Genomic DNA, 16,796 nt, shown 5'->3' on the forward strand with positions numbered 1-16,796 from the left:
CTTGGGCCACTTGCGCCAAGCCTCGTCTTGGCATTTGCTTCGTGTCGAGTGGCAGTGGATGGCAGGTGGCGTCTTTCACGAACACTATTCACTCGTCATACTATCTCAAACAGCTCCATACAGCCCTCAGTGAGGTGATTTCTAGCGTGGATGTCGAAGTCCTTTAGGAATTCCATTGAGAGCCGCATACATCTTCCTATCTTGGCCCTTCTCTATTCCTTCCTGCTCAACCCTTTGCATTTCTGCATTTGTAAAGCTACGGTTCTCTTACCCAAGAGTCCTTTCATAACACCCTTTCCTCTAAAACTATATATATTTCATTTCAGACGTCCAAAGGTCTCTGTTATCAAGATAGAGGAAATCATCATTAGATACAGAGACAAAATCTTACTACATATAGCCATCAACCAGCGCCGGGTATCAAATTGCCTCCCAAACTGTCATCTATGTGGTGGGAGTGGTCTCTTACAGCAGAATTACAGCGCCAGCTGCAGCCGCCGCCATTCCAGCACCGACGTACTTCACTGCTCCCGTCGGCCTTGCAGCAGGGGCAGCGTCATGGCTGACAACGCTGGAGAATATTTTCTCCCTCTCATCGGCCATGCTCTGGAGGTAGTCCTTGACATCCTTTGGCATAGCTGTATACCACGCTGGCACCCTCGTATACGTTGTAGTCTCGTCTGTCGCAGTGATAACGGACGCATCAACATCAGTTCGTGTTGCGACGAATTCGCCAATCGCCGACGTCACACTAGCATACTTCGGATCGGCTGTCAAATGTGTGACATAGGTCGAGTAGGCCGATTCTAGCTGCGATTCTTTCTTGGATGACCATTTTGAAGCCTAAGATCACGTTAACTAGACTGTCCGGGAGGGCAGAGGTGCCTCCATACTGCAGCGGTGTCCTTGAAGCTCGTTGAAAAAACCGAAGTCGTTGTAACGATGACGAAGTCTGCAGCAACAGTGCCTACAAAGGCTGCAGAGAGGAGGCGTCGAAAGAGCATTCTAGGTATAATAATGAGGGATTCAATTTTTGAAAACGAAAATGGGTCTCTCCAGATGCAGAATTTGAATTGGACAAACGGTTGGCTACCCACAACAGTTGCTATCGCGCGGCGGTCCCTGACTTTTATACCTTAGAAGCACGAGTCCCCAAGTACGAGAACAATTCTTTGGGTCGTGCGACTACCTCGATCAAGCTCATTAGGTAGCATTCGTCCCACCCTTGGGCCTAAAGCTGGACGAATCGACATGTGCCAAGGCGAGGGTCTCCGGCTTACCTTCGTATCCGCTTCAATCGGTTCTCCTGACCTTGTGTATTCTGGAGCGACCATCGTTATTCCCCGTCAAGTTGTTGTTTGGGGCGCACGGGGGAGAATCCTGACAGCCTCGTATCACGCTCTAATTAGCTCCCCTCCAAAAGAGACCTTTCTGTCCTACCCTGCTAGTTGCTCGATTTGTGTGCTTCGACACACTCCATCACTTTTCCCGCTAAACATATCTCCATAACAGTTGTCCAAGACCGCTTCAGCCTTACTACGCTAAATCTAACCTTGAGTAATTTTTATTGTATTCCTTGATGAATCCCTGATTCTCTCCGACACTATCGAGCGTCTCACGCACACAGGCAAGCTACTCGTCTGAAGGATTCAATTAGACTCATTGGCCCGGCATTGTAGCTTGTTACGACGTTACCCATGACCAGGCGTCCCGGAATGTTCCCTGAGCAAAGGCAAGGGCGCTAGTTTACTCGGTTCCCTCCAATGAAATTCCTCCATCAGGGGCAAATGCGAGACTTAGTATATACTAAGCACTAAGCACGGCAACCCACTGCAAAGGTCACGGGGACACAACGATCTGCCTTGCCCACGTCCTCACCGGAACTTTCTTACCGTAATATTTCACTTTCCTCTGTTGGAACCAACATATGATTGAAACCAAGTTGAATGACTATCCATTGTGCTGAGATTCTTTCCACTCTTTTACCGAATCTGTGTGCTTCTCATGGCCAATACAGCGCCTAATAGCACCACACACTAGGCCAGTATCATTTGCATTAACTATTACCGCAAAGGCCGATGTCTTAAGGGATGTGTAAGAGATGCGGAGCATACCACCATGCTAAGGCATGAAACATGCCTACGGATGCCGTTGTCCTCACTGCGAGCACGCCTTTGGATCCCAGCTCTACTTGCCCCCGCGAAAACCAGGGTAGTGACTGACGCATGCGAATGTAGTCTCTAACGTCTCAAGACTAATCCCTGTGACAGAACCTGGAGATTTTATCTACTCATGCTATGGGGAGCGATAGAACTAGTTCTGTTTGAAGATGCCATTCCTTGCTTTGGCTCAGACTTTGATGGAGGTGAATCTGACGCCAGCTGCAGAGAGAATTTGTACAGTTCCCGTACGTTATCTCATATCACTAAAATTGGGGAGTAGGGTTAGGGGGAACTCGGAGAGGTCATTGATGGAAACAGTCTCAACGTCTAAGCCTCCTTTTTATTTCAGATCCCTCCCAGTCAAGCTCCGCTAGTGAGACCACGTATCAAAATGTACCACTGGTTTCCCCATAAACAACCTCCTTGAAACCTCTCAGATGTGCCCCACGCACTTTCAATAACACGCCTTACACCACCCATCATGCCAGGACTACAAAAGAACAGCGCCGGCAGCCGCGGCCGCAGCCATCCCAAGACCCACGCCAACCGTCCGCATTAGTGCCCCTCCCGTCGCTATCCCCGTTTCTAGAGCCTTCCGTATACTCACGATGTCACTCGCAAACTGGTCCGGAAACTCCTTTGCTTGTTTTGGAAGTTCAGTGTACCAATCCGGCACGGTCGTGAATATGGTAGGAAGGACATCATTTGTCACAGCATCCGGGATGTCGGTATAGGTGGCGGTACGGGCAAACCCATCGATCTCGCTCTCGGCTGATGAGAGCGCTTCTATCCAACTGGTACCTTTTTCGGAAGCATATGAAATCAATGCAGCGGCGATAGCGCTTTCATAGTCACTTGACCATTTGGACATCTGAATAGAATGAGCGGGGGATTTGGTGTGAAAGGAGAAGGTCAAAGAGAGAGCGATATACATCTGCGTCGTTTTTGAACGTAGTAGTGGGTCTTGGTGGGAGATTCGTTATGACGACGAAGTCTGCGTAGATTCCCTGGATGCTGAGGGCTGCCACTGCAAAAAAAGAAAGCTGGAGATGCATGGTTCCCAGTCTATTCAGAAGATATAAAGGCTACTAAGTATATGGTATCTACTCCCGGGACAAGAGAGATTTTCAGGGAGAGCAGGAAACGATATGGAAGTTGTTGTCGCGGGTCACAATTGACAGGAGATATCACGTCTGCCTTACGAACTCCAGCAAGCTTAAATATTATCCTCCAGACTTACTTCTCCCTATCCACCGCCTCATCTTCACGCCGTAATTCTCATAGTCTTGAAACCACATCGTGCGGCACGGAAAACGGAGTCACACCGGAGACCCGCGCAGCTCGGCGAGGAATCTTAGGTGCTATAAAAACTGAAAGCAAGTTCTGCTCGAATTCTCTGTTAACGGTCGAACTTGATATTTCCGGGGCCGCGATCTCAGCCCTTACTCTTGCGAGAGTAAAGTGCCTTCAACAGAACTACTAGGTAAGAAATCCAGGAGGTTGAACGATGCCGCCCGGCCCCCACTCGCGACATAGTTCACATCCTTCAAAAGTGGTTAGCGCTTTGATTTATGCTCAGACGATGCAGACAGTAAATCATTGCCTCTCAGCCATGTTCTCCATCGTTAAATACAGAAAGCTCTTCATCATATCCACCACCTTTTCCCAGCACCGTTCACCTCTCTGTGGTCACCCATCACATCGCCAACAAGTTCACTGCTCTGCAGACAATAACAGCGGCCCACTTGTTTATCGAGGAAGTTCCGTATTCCACAGCAGAAGTGGCGGAGAAAGAAGCCTAGAATAATATACAATACATATCCAGACAAGAAAACATGCTTCTGGCGCTCAGTTCCATCTTGAGAATCTACTATAGAGCCCAGTCATTAGCAGAGGGCTTATAAAGTTAGGACGTTAGAGAACAGCTAAACGTGGGTCTCACAGAACGAGTGGGCTTTGATACTAATAAGGGGATGTTGTTGCTCTTGGAAAAGACGAGCGGCACTATAGCAAAGCCACTGGTTTGAGCCCGAAGATCGTATTCATTTGATAGGCTGCTGTATCGCACTTGTTGATGCAAACGCCCTGTTTGCTAATGTATGCGGCTGAGGCTGCGGGTTTCTAACGCATGTCAGCATTTGAATCGGAGGGGTGCGGCAATGACTGTTCGAGCCTGGATTGGAAACCATGTGCCTCAATTTACTCGGGGTTCTCACTTGCGACGTTGGGACCTACGCCATGGCAGGGCTATAGATGACATCACAATTGATCCATGTACCCCTCTCTGGTGTATATATAATTTTTTGTTCTTGTTTTGTAAACACAAGGCTGAAGACTAGTTCTCGCTACATCATAGACTTGCTTCGTACTCTATCAAGCTTTATGTTGACAATGTTCTGTCTCGAGCACAAGACATTCCTTGACTCGCACAGAATGAATTCACGGTTCTCTCGGAAAATTGCCACGGATACGTTCCTGTCCTGAACTTCTGTAGCCTGTAGCAAACTCACTAGGCATACAAACTGATAGGCGTTGGAGCTTTAGTATGTTCGGCCGTAGAGAAGCAGTGTGGCTAGGGTTGACTCACTGTACATCGTCTTTTCGAAGGAACCTTTCTGAATCTTGAAATTATGGCTGTTATTCTCGGTTCCTTCCATTTCATTGTAATTTGAAACTGATAGGATCTCTTGCGCGACCGTCCAGAAGAGTCGCCAATATGTTTTTCTGGGAACCGAAACGAACTTCCTCGTCCTCTATTGAAAGGTGTCGTAGAGGGAAGTGGCTTGAATGTTTGCCGTCGGACAACGGTTGGTAGCACACTGCGGATACAGCTAGGCAAATTACTCCCTGTCGTGATTTACCAACGTAGGTATGAAGCCCGATCACTGTAAGGGGCGGCTTAATTAGGTATTAAAATATGATACCTGCAAGATGCAAAATTTTACTTCAGTGGGGTAGGAGCTAAGAAGGGATGACTCCCAAGGAATGGTAGTATAAGGACTGGAAGTCATAGTTATGTCCGTACTCCATATTGTCTCATAATCCATCAGGTCTTCGATCACTACAAGGAAAATCGCTTAGGAGCCGGCAAAGCGAAGTGCCTTAGAAATAGCTAGCATTGGTATGGCAACTATCCAGGGAGCGGAAAAGCAATATGAGGATCGCTGTAAGCTAACCAGGAAGGACGCGGGTGGATATCTTGATGCTAGGATATCGATTCCATTCTCTTTCTGCTAGAATGCTAGAAAGAAGAGAGCTTAACAGAACATATATCATTGATACGTGAAATTGGCCTATTTTGGAGAAGATAGTAATGCATAATAGCCTATTCTGTGTAGTATTTACAAACATGCTTGGTTATATTAATGTCTAGAGAAAGGACCAATAGTAGAGAAGAAACATATGTCAACCTTCATACCGAGACTCGAGATGTTACCATGTGCCCCATATTGCAGATGCTAGATGCACCAATATCAAGCTAGATAAACTTTGAATGCCTCGGCCCACCTCCTCTCGTATTAGTAAAGCCACAAATTGCATACATTTAGTTAACACTCCGAGTAGTAACGACGATAGTAGATTTATGACGGCATGCAGGACTGATGTGATTATAGACACTTTCTTGCAGTCTCCACGATAGATAGTTAAGTTCAAGAATCTCAAATGAAATACTAACAGGGGCCTTATCCTAAATACAAATGTACTTTTTTCAGGGCTCTTCAACTCATTCTTACACCAATTGATTCTAATAATTATTCTCTGTGGACCCCTCTGCCATCGGTAGCAGATAAACAGGATGGCGTGTGACGTGGAACGAGGTAATTATGGTCAGTCCCATCTTTTGCAAAGAATCTGACGTATCAGCATATCTAGAAATGCAGGATGCATTCAGCGTAGCATGCGAGCGTGCGTCTCGTATCCCCATTCCTTCTAACGCCAAGTCCTCATACGCTAGAAGCACGCACAGCAGCGTCCTGGTAACCTCGACGAGAATATATTCTGATATTGTGTGTGCCCACGGCTACTCTGATCCTCCTCGTCAATTTCATTATGTGCTGTCTCTCTAAGTCCTATTGCACTGCCTCGTTGATTGCATTACGCTGACTCCCCAAAGAATAACTGCAATGACAGCCTCCGCCGTACAGCTCAGAAAAACTCTAGTTACACAAAGGATTAACTCGTCACTGTGCGTAGGAGATCCCTCTGGAGGTACAGCAGACGTCGGGACCCGTACGGAAAGGCTAGGCATCATCCGTTTGACCTGAAACGAAGTGACTTGCGGCGACACCCCTTATTATGGATGCGATTGTTTTAACTCTGCACTTCCTCTCGAATCTTCCTCTCAAATAGATCGTAGAAAGGCCGTGCATAATTGTGAATCCCGGCTTTATTGACTGGACCCACAAACGGCCAACACAAAGCTGATTCTCACAGCCTCGCGCCCTGTTGAGAGGACCCGCGTAGAGAAGGCAAAGTGTGGTACACCGTGAAGAAGGTGGTGAGAATTGTGGCTAGTTACACCCGTTCTACAATTCTGTGATTGAGCTTAACTTCTGTGTAACAGAAACGTGGATAGACTTCAGATTTGGTAACATTGAACGCATTCGTGTTAATATTGTGTCGTATACAGCAATTACTTTGACCCGCCCTTCCTTCCTGCCTCCTTCGCCGCCTCGCTCCCGGGTTCGAAAGAGCCGCCCGAAGCTTTGCCACCCATGGAAGCGATCTCACGCTATCGGTTTTAGAATAACGTTCCTCGGGTAGATTCAAAGTAGGATTGACAGTCATACCTGTTTGTCTGCATCCATACTAGCAAAGCCGCCTTGGTGCGATGCCTCTCCACCCTTCTTCGCGATCTTCTGAACCTCTTCCGTTGGGCGGTTGGCAAAGTTGCCGGGATTGGTGTTACTGGTCATTTTGATATAGGGTGATGGAATATGGTGGCACGTGAGGGTTATCGAACTGGCTGATTAAAGTGAATATTGGCTGATTTGCTCTGGCGAACTGATGGTGGTAAGAGGTGACTCGATATGAGCATTTATATGTTTCCTTTGGGACTCAAGGATGGCGGTTCTGCGTCACAGTATCATCATGGTGCATTCCCGCAACGGAATCGTCGCTCCAATTGCACAATATAAAATTTGATATGTCACGATCGTGTCGGAATCGTGAATATCGCACCCAGATCCACAGATGGTAGCTCTTTGACATGACGTGTACATGTCGTTAGTCTTTGGCACGGACGTGGTCGAACTCAGTGGACTACTATGATGCGCGCGATCTGATCGAGGGATCGAATTTCGACTGCGGGATTGTAGGGAAGTGGTAGATGTCATCACGAGGCATGGACTAATTAGAAGTGTTAAAGTCCAGCTCCAAACCTGAGCAGTACGGGAAAACTAGATTATTTTTAGATCCGCCTGAGGTCTTAGATTATCTAGAGTCTGCCTTTGACCGGTCCAGAAAATTAAATAGGTTAGCACAGCGAGGGGTACGCATTCACATGCTGGTTCTATTCACCTCCAACTTTTTTTTTTAATAAAAAAAGCTGTATTGATCTATCTAGATGGGTTTGATGAGCTCCTCGATGAAATGTTTGACGAGGGGCTTGGTGATGAGCGTGATGGGATGAGCTCAGTGAGATGAGATGCGCTCACTGAGCTGAATGAAAGGAAACTTTAACCCACCTTTGATATCATACTGTAGAAGGAAGAGTTGAAGATATATAGAGAGGGAGGGGGAGGGAAAGGGCAAGGAGAAGAGGGTACATAGAGTTATTTCAGCTTTGCTCCGAGCTTAGAGGGTCTCTACTTCCTGTACGGTAAAAAGATGACCCCCTGAGGTCTTTATTGCACCAAATTATCTAATTTAGAATCCTTTTTTCTAACCAACCCTCTGTACCATACAAAATCAGTGTAGTTTAAACTCCTGGTGGGCTGGGTTTTACCCGGATTTCCTGTTGTGAAATTGGGGAAGCCTAACCGACGCTAGTCCTATTCCTAACGCGGGTCACGGGAATATGCTAACACTCCTGTCATTGCGGGTTTACAGATTTTGATGAAGTTGTGTGAAGACCGGGAGCGTTAGACTTCACACGCACAACAAAATGTTTCAAGATCTCCTTTCATGCCATTACCATCCTTCGCCATGGCGACACTTTTCACGCGAAGATCACCCAGAAGGGCAAGGAACTTGATGGAGTGTTCATACAGAGGACGATTCATTCAGACTTTGCCTTGCACTGAAACCTTCTCCTCCCGATTCAGAAGTTTGATGGATTACGTCATGTAAGCCAGCACACACGGTGTACTCGCCTAAAGCGGAGCCAAAGTTTCGCCATCAGCTATTCCGCGGAACCGTCTATCCGCTAAAAAGACTACTGCCGCTCGGCATCAGCCCTCGACATTGATGAACTGTGAGCTAGGTTTGATTTCATTCTTTTCGAGCCAGGTTCCTCGTCCACATGAGGTTCACGGATAAGGTCGGGACTGCTCCGTTCGAACGAATCCCACAAGTTCTGGCCGGTTAAGTACTAATGAGGATATCCGAGGTATGTAACGTGCTTAGGATTCCACAGTTTATTCTTCCAACCCGGTCCAAGCCTGGGAGGATTCACTACGTAGCAAGGCTAACTACACCTTTGCAATTACCTATGAGACTCTCTTCCGTACTAGTCTTGAACTCGGAATTTTACAAAGAGGGTAATGTTGTCCCTAAGCCTCAGCCGGTCCTTAGAAATGACACTATGCCGGCCGAAGGAGGAATCTAATAGCGTCAAGCGTCACGATGGATCCATTCGTGAGAATCCCAAGGCCCAGTTCGGTAACCGAGACTTGGCAGCTTGATTCGGAAGCCTGGAATGGCTGCGAACACATTTTCAACTATATATACAGGATTACTACAATTATCGAACACATACGACCAAAGGCGCTTGAAAACGATAGACCCCGTTTGATCTCTGATGTCTAAGCTTGCGACCGGCCGGTCAGTAGTTGGGTGGGAGACCACCAGCGAATCCCGGCTGTCGTATGTTTTTTTGGGCCTCATGGCTTCACAATACTCCTTTTTGTAGGGTTGGGTCTTCTATTCAGCGCATGATGTAATTAATAGTTATAAGGAAGACATCTTGCAAGATTAGAATAACTCAGTAGGGATGATTTGATGGACCACGACCAGGCTCATTTGTAGGTCAGCCAGTTATCCTTCTCCGGATCCGTACGATAACCCCCTTCGACGAGAAAGACAACATTCAGCACTTCATGAATAATTTCAACTCGGAAATACGGTATTTTAAGCCTAAAATCATTCAATTTAGCAAGCGTAGACGAGACGAGCAGATTGAATCGGCTTCAACGTCACATGAATCCTCCTTGAGCGGCAGGAGATAATCACAAGCATACTTCGTCGCTTCATGTTCACTTCAGCTGTCTGTCTTCATCAAGATAGATATATCGCTGGATACTATTTGTCTGACCACACTATATACTGACATCGCAATTGAAGAATTCCATCTTTCGAAGCACCGACTACAAGACTTTATCCCAAAGCAACCCATTTACAGAAAGAATCGCAGATCCAAGTCCGCAGAATTCCAAATAAAACGCCTCCTCCAAAAGTCGCTGAAGCCTTTCCTAAAGGCCAGCCGAGCTAGACAAACAAAAGAAATCATCAAGTCATACAGATCCAATCGGAAAGAAAGACTGCCGTTATTGGCAGGGAGAGGCGATGCCAGCCTGAGTGGGGTAGCGAATGCTTGTCTATGAAAACGGATCCGTTGATACGGAGAGAGGTAATCCCGAGCCGAGCCAAGATACGACTGGGAGCCCGAGAGGTCGAGCCTCCTTGCAGAAGGCATTGAATTGAGATGACATGTCGGGTTCAGTGTCTCACGAGTCGAGGTGGGACGTGAGTGCTTGTATCCTCTGAAAGGCGGGTTCCATGGCAGCACACATCCTCTCGAAGCGCTCCATCAACCGTTGCGTCTCAGCTTCATCAGAGATGAAGAGCTCAAAATGAGCGAACACCTTCTCCGGGCTGGCGTCACCGAAAAGTGATTCATGGTCTTCGAGAGGAGCGACAGTGGTGGTAATGGTAGATGGAGCGGGCGAGGAGCGGTACAGGTCAAACTCGGGATCATCATCCTCCTCGTCAACCTCAACAGGGGCGGGCTTCTTAGATTCTATGGGACGCTCGATCACGGGGAAGTCGGGCTTAACGTCTTCGATGGGAGAAGAGTCCTCAGCGAGGAACGAGCCGTGACCTTTACCAGACAAAGCATCAGTGTCGATAGGGGTCGATGGTCCCTCTGGGAGCTCGAGGACAGCGTAAACCTGGGGCTGCTGGAAGTTGAATGAGTTCATGCTGTTCATTCCCCAGTTGTTGCTGCTCGTGTTGAGGTTGAGTATAGACAAGTCCAACTGCGTCTCGGGGATAAGAGCCATCCCAATCTGGGGGTTCTCGGGTTGCGATATGCTGCCAAACTGCTGACCCTGGTACGGGTTGATATCCTTACGGGCTGGGGCTGGAGTCGGAGTAGGGGCTGTTGACATGGACATGCTCGGCTTAGCCTCGAGGCTCTCATCACGCGACAGTTCCTCAAGGAACGGAGTGAAAGCTTGATGTCGCAGAAGGCGCTCGATGAAAGCCCTTGAGCGAGCATTCTCCTCCATGAGAGCGCGGTTTTGGGAGCGAAGCTCGTTGGCTTCATTTGTCTTCATGGCAACTTCGCCTTCAAGCTGGCCGATATACTCTGCGAATCGTTAGCGAAATGTTGATTATACTCCCTGATATACTGACCCTTTCTCCTGGAACGGAAGGCGCGAGCGGAAACCTTGTTTCGAAGTTGGCGTCGCTCCTTGGAGCTGAGCTTCTTGCCTTCTTCAGAGGCAAGGAGCCTCTCATCCTCGTCCATGTCTTCCTCATCCTTCTTCATGCGGACGATGTGAGGTAGCAGGCCTTGAGAGTCCCTGTCAGCTTGCGAGCCTAGTGTATTCTGGCTGTTTTGACGGATCTGGTTGACGACCCGAGCGATCGTCTCCTCGGTGCGAGCATCGGTGATCTGATGGGAACCACTCCTCCTATTAGGATGGAGACGATTTTGTTGCTGGTGGGTGGCCTGCTTCTGTTGCTGCTGAGCCAGCTGCTGTTGTCGCTGCTGCTGGGCTTGTGCCTGAGCCTTCGCCAAGGCGGCCTGTTGCTGATGCATTCCAGGCCACACGCGGACGTTCGTAACCTCCTCTTGCGTAATGGCGCTGGGGTCCACGAAAGCATCCGGCTGTGATTGGGACGCGTCGTTGGGATAGAAATAGGCGGGTTGCGACAGGGAGAGGTCGAGATTCATGTTCACGTCTGATCCCATTCCCAGCCCACTATTCCACCCAGCATCCAACATGGAAGAATCGCCCATTAAGCTCACCTCATCCAGGCCAGTGGACGAGAACATCGAGTAGCCTCCATTGAACGGCTGGCTGAGACCAGCAATAGAGCCAGAGGGAAGACCGGTCTGCTGCTTGAAGCGATCATACTCATGGCTGGGTTTCGCTGGAGTCTGAAGGTCCTCGCCGTCGAGTGCGGTGTTTGTAGGGCTAGTGATGGTCGATGCAGCGTTTGAGGGGTGTCGTGATGCGCTGGAGGGTGTTGGGGAAGGAAGTTGGCTGAAGTCAAAGAAGGAATCCGTGTCAGGATCCAGACACTGGCTGTTGAATGACGGGGTCATGGTCATTGCATGCTGTATTGCAGTTGCCATGGATGATGATGCCTATTGCGAGTCTCTGAGACGGGTGCGAAAGGTAGCAGAACGGGCTCCTCAGGCGTCAAGATGGTTATGTTGCGAGGTGTTCGTGTTGCAGATGGCCACTGGAGACAGGACAGGCTAGGCGTCTGAAAGTCGTCGTAAGCTCGCTTCTTTTTTCCGGTTGATCCGCTGCCGTGGCTTAGCCTGGGTCTCCTCACGTGTTGGGCGTCTTCGCGGTGCTTGAGAGTCGTCTTTTAGCGGTGGAAGTTGATGAATATGTGTCGAGAGAGAGTCGTGAAGATTGTGTTGCGAACGAAGGAAGTTGTATGAGGACGGTCGAAGGTCCGTCGACGGGTGCTGGAAGTCCTTTTGCTGGTTCCAGCGTCAGGGAGGCGTTTCAGTGAGGCGGAGCCCACCAAAAATACCCACTCGCCATGAAATCGCGCCCCCAGTCTCCTCGGCGCTGCTCCTCTTTCGGCGTCCCCTGAGCGCTTCGTGCCTGCTTCAGGCCTTTCACAAAGGCTGCAATTGAACGGTAATTTATTTTCTCCGTGTAATTCATGCTGAATTGTCGCAAGTCTTCTCCATTCATGCTTCACATCATTGGAGACTCTAGGACTGGCTTCCATCCAGACCTCAACCCTCCACCCATCGCCAGGTCTCTCCACAACCTGAGTCCGATGCCCACACTGACAGCATCGCGGACAGCAGATCCAAGGCCTGGTGGCCTGCCCAGACGAGATGGAGGCAGGATTACGCACTCATCTGCACGTCGGTCGGTGGAGACTCGCCGACACCGATTTCTTCGATCTGTCGCAGGCCAACCACAGCACAAGAATCACCACACAACAGAGGCTGTGCAAGCAAACAACCTTCTTTGGGGAAGACCTTGCGAATGCACGCGATTCGCCCGCAAACGGCCCTTCTTTGGCCTTCTCTTTGGCCTGCCAGCTGAACTAGTAGTTACGGCCTGCTGAACGATATTGTATTTCCTGACTTGGAAGGTCTTCCCAGTGGCATGCATCCAAAACTTGGAGCAGTGAGGCTCAGGGAGACAAAGCCTCTGCAAAATTGTCATGCTCCTAGGCAGATTCGCAGCTTCTCACATCATTCTGCAATGATTCCTTCAAATCGTAGTCTTTGGTGACCGCTCTTCAGCAGTTGGGCATTTGGCAGATATGCTCGTTGCTGATCCACCGGGCCCGAGATGTGCCCTCGGAACCCCAGACGCTCAGCGACCGGATCCGAAGACAACCACCAACGTCACCAGCATAAGCATGTTTCCTGAATCTCTCCGCCTTCCGGTCTGAGCATATCAAAGATGAAGTCAGCATTTCTTACATCCTTCTCCTGTTCGCAAAAATCAATTTCCAACTGCCGAAGACAGCAATCGGTCGTTTCTCGAACAAACAGTCTCATAAGGCCTCTGACCCATCGGTCCCGTTGGCTGCCATCACGGAAGTCTTGAAACGCCCTAACGGTGCCATGTGGGCCGACAGCACTGTCGCTGGGAAGCAGTCTGTCCCAGGGATAACTACCGGCTCGGATTCTAATTCGTACGAGGCTTCGGGCCATCACCCAACGACTTTCCCATGCCGTTCCAGAACTTCGAATGCATGACCAAAATGAGCAAAACCCCCTCAGGAGACCCGAAGACGTCCCGAAACCTGCTCATTGATCTACCGGCATGGTGCCGGATTGAGTGTGTGGAGCACAGATAGCTGGCGCAGGTGTGCCCCAATACTGCGCCACACCCGCTCTGCTTGCCCTGTGAAGTAACAAAATATTCACTTCAGCTGTCAAGTCCCTGCAACACGCGTCGACCTTTGGGGCTTTATTGATCCTTCAACAGTTGATTTGGCTTCTGGATGGAATCTCGGTGCGAACACGAGGATGCCTCAAAATCTACCCCTATTCACCGTTTACGCTTATCCATTTCCCCACCTATTGATGTTTCGATCACTGCCTCATCTATCTCTCATGTGGATGCTAGACCGGGCTATTGGCAATTCTGGGAAACGTGCTTACCAGACTGGAATATTGCTTGGGGATGTCATGCAATGAGACCCACAAGCTCCGCCCACGGTTCCCCTGAAAGATTCGTCAATCCTCGACCGAAACGGTCTTTTTCTCTCCCCGTTAATATTCTTTAGACCACAAGCCTTTGGGCAAAGATTCAAGGCAAAACAAGAACATCCTAGCAGACGAATGCAGCAACCTTGTGGCTTCCGTCTATCGGGACGTCTCCCGTTCCTCCACTGCTCGGATTCGGATCGATATCTATAGCTATAGTGATTTCTAGAAAAATCTGACCGATATTCCCCGACATCACTACACGATGCTACTGCGTGTTTCCGCATTGATATTGCTACCAAAATATCTTCGATCTTTAATGCTCGTGCAGATTCCAGACAATAAAAGACAATGCTTCGATATCCAAAGTACAAGAATAGCTAGGAAATATTGATCTCATACGCCCTGCCATAGAACGCCCTTTCCAACCTATGAACAGGAAATTGATTGAATACAGTGCGCTTTCTTGCACCCCATCAACTACTGTCATAATTATCCTCTCTTAATATCACCACTTTATGTTACGGTTCCTTCTCTCCGAAGGCATGACGACCTTCCGGCAAGTCCCGTTGCAGACCCCCATAGCATAAACCACTCCACCGCTTCCAGCCATCCTCCGATGCTCTCCCTGTCCAACGCACGCACGAACTGAAAACAACATCATTGCCACAATGCAGTCGTCGTCGTCGTCGTCCTTTCAGCTCAGCTGTCTTGGTCTGTGGATTCCAGAGTCTCGACCTGTGTACGACAACTATCCATAGAATGTTTCGTCCCTTGAGGAGTTTCTCGATATGGTAGCTTCCCCATATAACATCTAAAACAAGACCAATTGAATCTACGAAATCGACGGGCGAAAGCGTTATAATATGCCACTTAGTGGTGTGGCTAGCCATATGGGAATTGTCGTACACATCTAGCGTTAACGAGTAGATAGTAGGCGCCGCTCACATTGACATCCTACGTTTCAACACCCGATACCTAGGAAGGTGGTTTCCTTCATGGAGTGACGGAAAGCTGTATCAGCGGCAGTAACTGAGTCCTACTTGAAGAGTGAGAAGCATTCCGGTAGTTCACGATAGCACGGTGGAGGATTAGGATTGAGAGGAGTACTTATTTGGCCTCAACGCCTGCTACCATCTTCGACATTGACAATCCGCTCTAGTGGCTCCGATTATATAATAAGGCTCCATCGTTGAGGAGCCCCGCATTCTAATGGCCCAGGCTTACAACCTGCTTCTCCTAGAATTCACATCGCTGCCTTCGACACAGTTCATCTTAGCCTTCGCCCTGTACCGCTCTTGGCTTCCATGATATCTCCTCAGCCGACCTCGCTGTAGCATTGGCACAACTGTCTTCAGCCCCTCGAGCTTGTGTTCCTCGCTCTACAACTAATTCGAGGGGAACAATCTGCAGTCCAGCCAATCCATTAGTGGCCCTTGCTATCACCAGCTCCCGCTCTGACGAATAGATGAGTGACACGACAGCCTCCTAATAGGACATTCATATCATCAACGTCGAATATTGCTGGAATTAGGGATGCAGGATAGCCTGCCCTACGTTTGTGTGTAGCGTATGCATTGCGTTAAGAGTCTAGTTACTGCACTTTTCCGCCCCCCCCCGTACTGCAGGTGTTGCCCCGACTAATGCTGTGTGCCAGAATGTCTTGCACTTCCCACCTACGCCACATGGCGTCCGATTTAGTATCTCTTGCCCAGCGGACACAAGAAACAACATGGTCAACATCGTCTTATTCCGGAGTGGAAGACTGTGGAACTAGTATCTAGTTTATATTCGCCTGGGGCAACGGCAAAGCTTGTGAAGGGGATCGGCTTCAGCTCTGAATATGCCATTTGAGCCTTAATCCAACCGAGAGATTGTCATAACACTAGTTTTACGAGCCCAGAACCCTGAACCACCTTGTACATTCGGTCGCTGTTTTGGAGCTGTTTGAATATATGTTGATATATTTAAGAAGGTCGGAGAGTTCACTGCCACTCTTGCTCCATTTCTCCAAGGTCGGCTTTACAAGCATTTCTCCAGACTTGGCTCCTGGCGTCTAATGTTTCCATCAATCTCTCACAATGACCTACGCTGCTCCCGACATAAATCAAAACACCTACTAGCTCCACCAGTATCAGAATAGCGCAATGGGATATTCCGCGAACGTTGCAGGCTGGACGTAACCCCATCGCGTGCAAAAACAGGAAAAAGCAGAGTTATTAAATCTGTTTAATCGGCCTGCGCAAAGTAATTTAACAACATTGCTAGCGGTCAACTTAGAGCAGCTCTATTTGACGAATTTATTCGAATTCTAACAGAGCCAAGACAAATTGTACTAGGGGGGCAGAAATGGTTTGCAGTCTGGATTGGGCGCGTGAATTGCGCAGTCATGGCAATCCGGGATGCGGTTTGGGAAGGGAATACAGGCCCTATGGGACCCAACTAGCGAACCAAAATATGGGGGAATTCGATCGGATTAACTGGCCAATATTACATGTGGACTCAAAGTCTGGTAAGACATACTATATCCCTCTCACCTTTCAATCATCACGCTGAGCAAGGTCATGTTCTGAATTTGTTCCTGTCACCTAGACCATTCTTCCAATGCCACAAACATGAATCACACGGTCAATAGTGAAGTAAAAGCATTGCTACTATTTTGAGTTACCTCGGCACCAATACTTCAAAGTAACTGTCGAGAATAAACCAAACACGATCTGTGAATTGGAGAGGCCAAACCTAGAAGTTCTGCCTCGTAGCCTACTCCTTTCGACAATCATAACATCCTCCACTTTTCTGATCGCTATTCTTGAAGCCTACGATCCTCG

The 16,796-nt window shown here is 48.7% G+C and overlaps 4 protein-coding genes across 4 annotated transcripts, besides 7 other annotated features; all 4 read right to left on the minus strand.

The window, feature by feature from the left end:
• Positions 1-242: 242 nt before the first annotated feature.
• Positions 243-1,103, minus strand: BDR25DRAFT_78269 (uncharacterized protein). The gene is made up of 3 exons (XM_033699037.1): positions 894-1,103; positions 470-843; positions 243-390 (listed from the first exon to the last, which is right to left on the minus strand). Exons 1-3 carry the CDS (start codon positions 1,002-1,004, stop codon positions 318-320), a joined length of 558 nt encoding a protein of 185 aa, XP_033543280.1. The 5' UTR covers positions 1,005-1,103; the 3' UTR covers positions 243-317.
• Positions 1,104-2,652: 1,549 nt separating this feature from the next.
• BDR25DRAFT_345633 (uncharacterized protein) lies at positions 2,653-3,460 on the minus strand (the record flags this gene model as incomplete). The annotated part of the gene is made up of 3 exons (XM_033694067.1): positions 2,653-3,033; positions 3,095-3,189; positions 3,403-3,460. 3 exons carry the CDS (start codon positions 3,458-3,460, stop codon positions 2,653-2,655), a joined length of 534 nt encoding a protein of 177 aa, XP_033543281.1.
• Positions 3,461-6,795: 3,335 nt separating this feature from the next.
• On the minus strand, positions 6,796-7,158 carry BDR25DRAFT_336581 (uncharacterized protein; the record flags this gene model as incomplete). The annotated part of the gene is made up of 2 exons (XM_033693113.1): positions 6,953-7,158; positions 6,796-6,894 (listed from the first exon to the last, which is right to left on the minus strand). Exons 1-2 carry the CDS (start codon positions 7,076-7,078, stop codon positions 6,796-6,798), a joined length of 225 nt encoding a protein of 74 aa, XP_033543282.1. The 5' UTR covers positions 7,079-7,158.
• A 1,130-nt stretch (positions 7,159-8,288) lies between these two features.
• Positions 8,289-8,449: a sequence feature (Protein overlapping with rRNA (BDR25DRAFT_359773, KAF2466440.1) was converted to a misc_feature.).
• Positions 8,450-8,482: 33 nt separating this feature from the next.
• Positions 8,483-8,577: a sequence feature (Protein overlapping with rRNA (BDR25DRAFT_359773, KAF2466440.1) was converted to a misc_feature.).
• Positions 8,578-8,630: 53 nt separating this feature from the next.
• Positions 8,631-8,643: a sequence feature (Protein overlapping with rRNA (BDR25DRAFT_359773, KAF2466440.1) was converted to a misc_feature.).
• A 34-nt stretch (positions 8,644-8,677) lies between these two features.
• Positions 8,678-8,712: a sequence feature (Protein overlapping with rRNA (BDR25DRAFT_359773, KAF2466440.1) was converted to a misc_feature.).
• Positions 8,713-8,763: 51 nt separating this feature from the next.
• Positions 8,764-8,863: a sequence feature (Protein overlapping with rRNA (BDR25DRAFT_359773, KAF2466440.1) was converted to a misc_feature.).
• Positions 8,864-8,920: 57 nt separating this feature from the next.
• Positions 8,921-9,111: a sequence feature (Protein overlapping with rRNA (BDR25DRAFT_359773, KAF2466440.1) was converted to a misc_feature.).
• A 40-nt stretch (positions 9,112-9,151) lies between these two features.
• Positions 9,152-9,234: a sequence feature (Protein overlapping with rRNA (BDR25DRAFT_359773, KAF2466440.1) was converted to a misc_feature.).
• An 814-nt stretch (positions 9,235-10,048) lies between these two features.
• On the minus strand, positions 10,049-11,907 carry BDR25DRAFT_317815 (uncharacterized protein; the record flags this gene model as incomplete). Its single annotated transcript, XM_033691703.1, has 2 exons — positions 10,049-10,911; positions 10,959-11,907. 2 exons carry the CDS (start codon positions 11,905-11,907, stop codon positions 10,049-10,051), a joined length of 1,812 nt encoding a protein of 603 aa, XP_033543283.1.
• Positions 11,908-16,796: the final 4,889 nt, after the last annotated feature.

This window comes from Lindgomyces ingoldianus, assembly GCF_010093535.1.
Source record: "Lindgomyces ingoldianus strain ATCC 200398 unplaced genomic scaffold BDR25scaffold_34, whole genome shotgun sequence".
Classification (NCBI taxonomy): domain Eukaryota; kingdom Fungi; phylum Ascomycota; class Dothideomycetes; order Pleosporales; family Lindgomycetaceae; genus Lindgomyces; species Lindgomyces ingoldianus.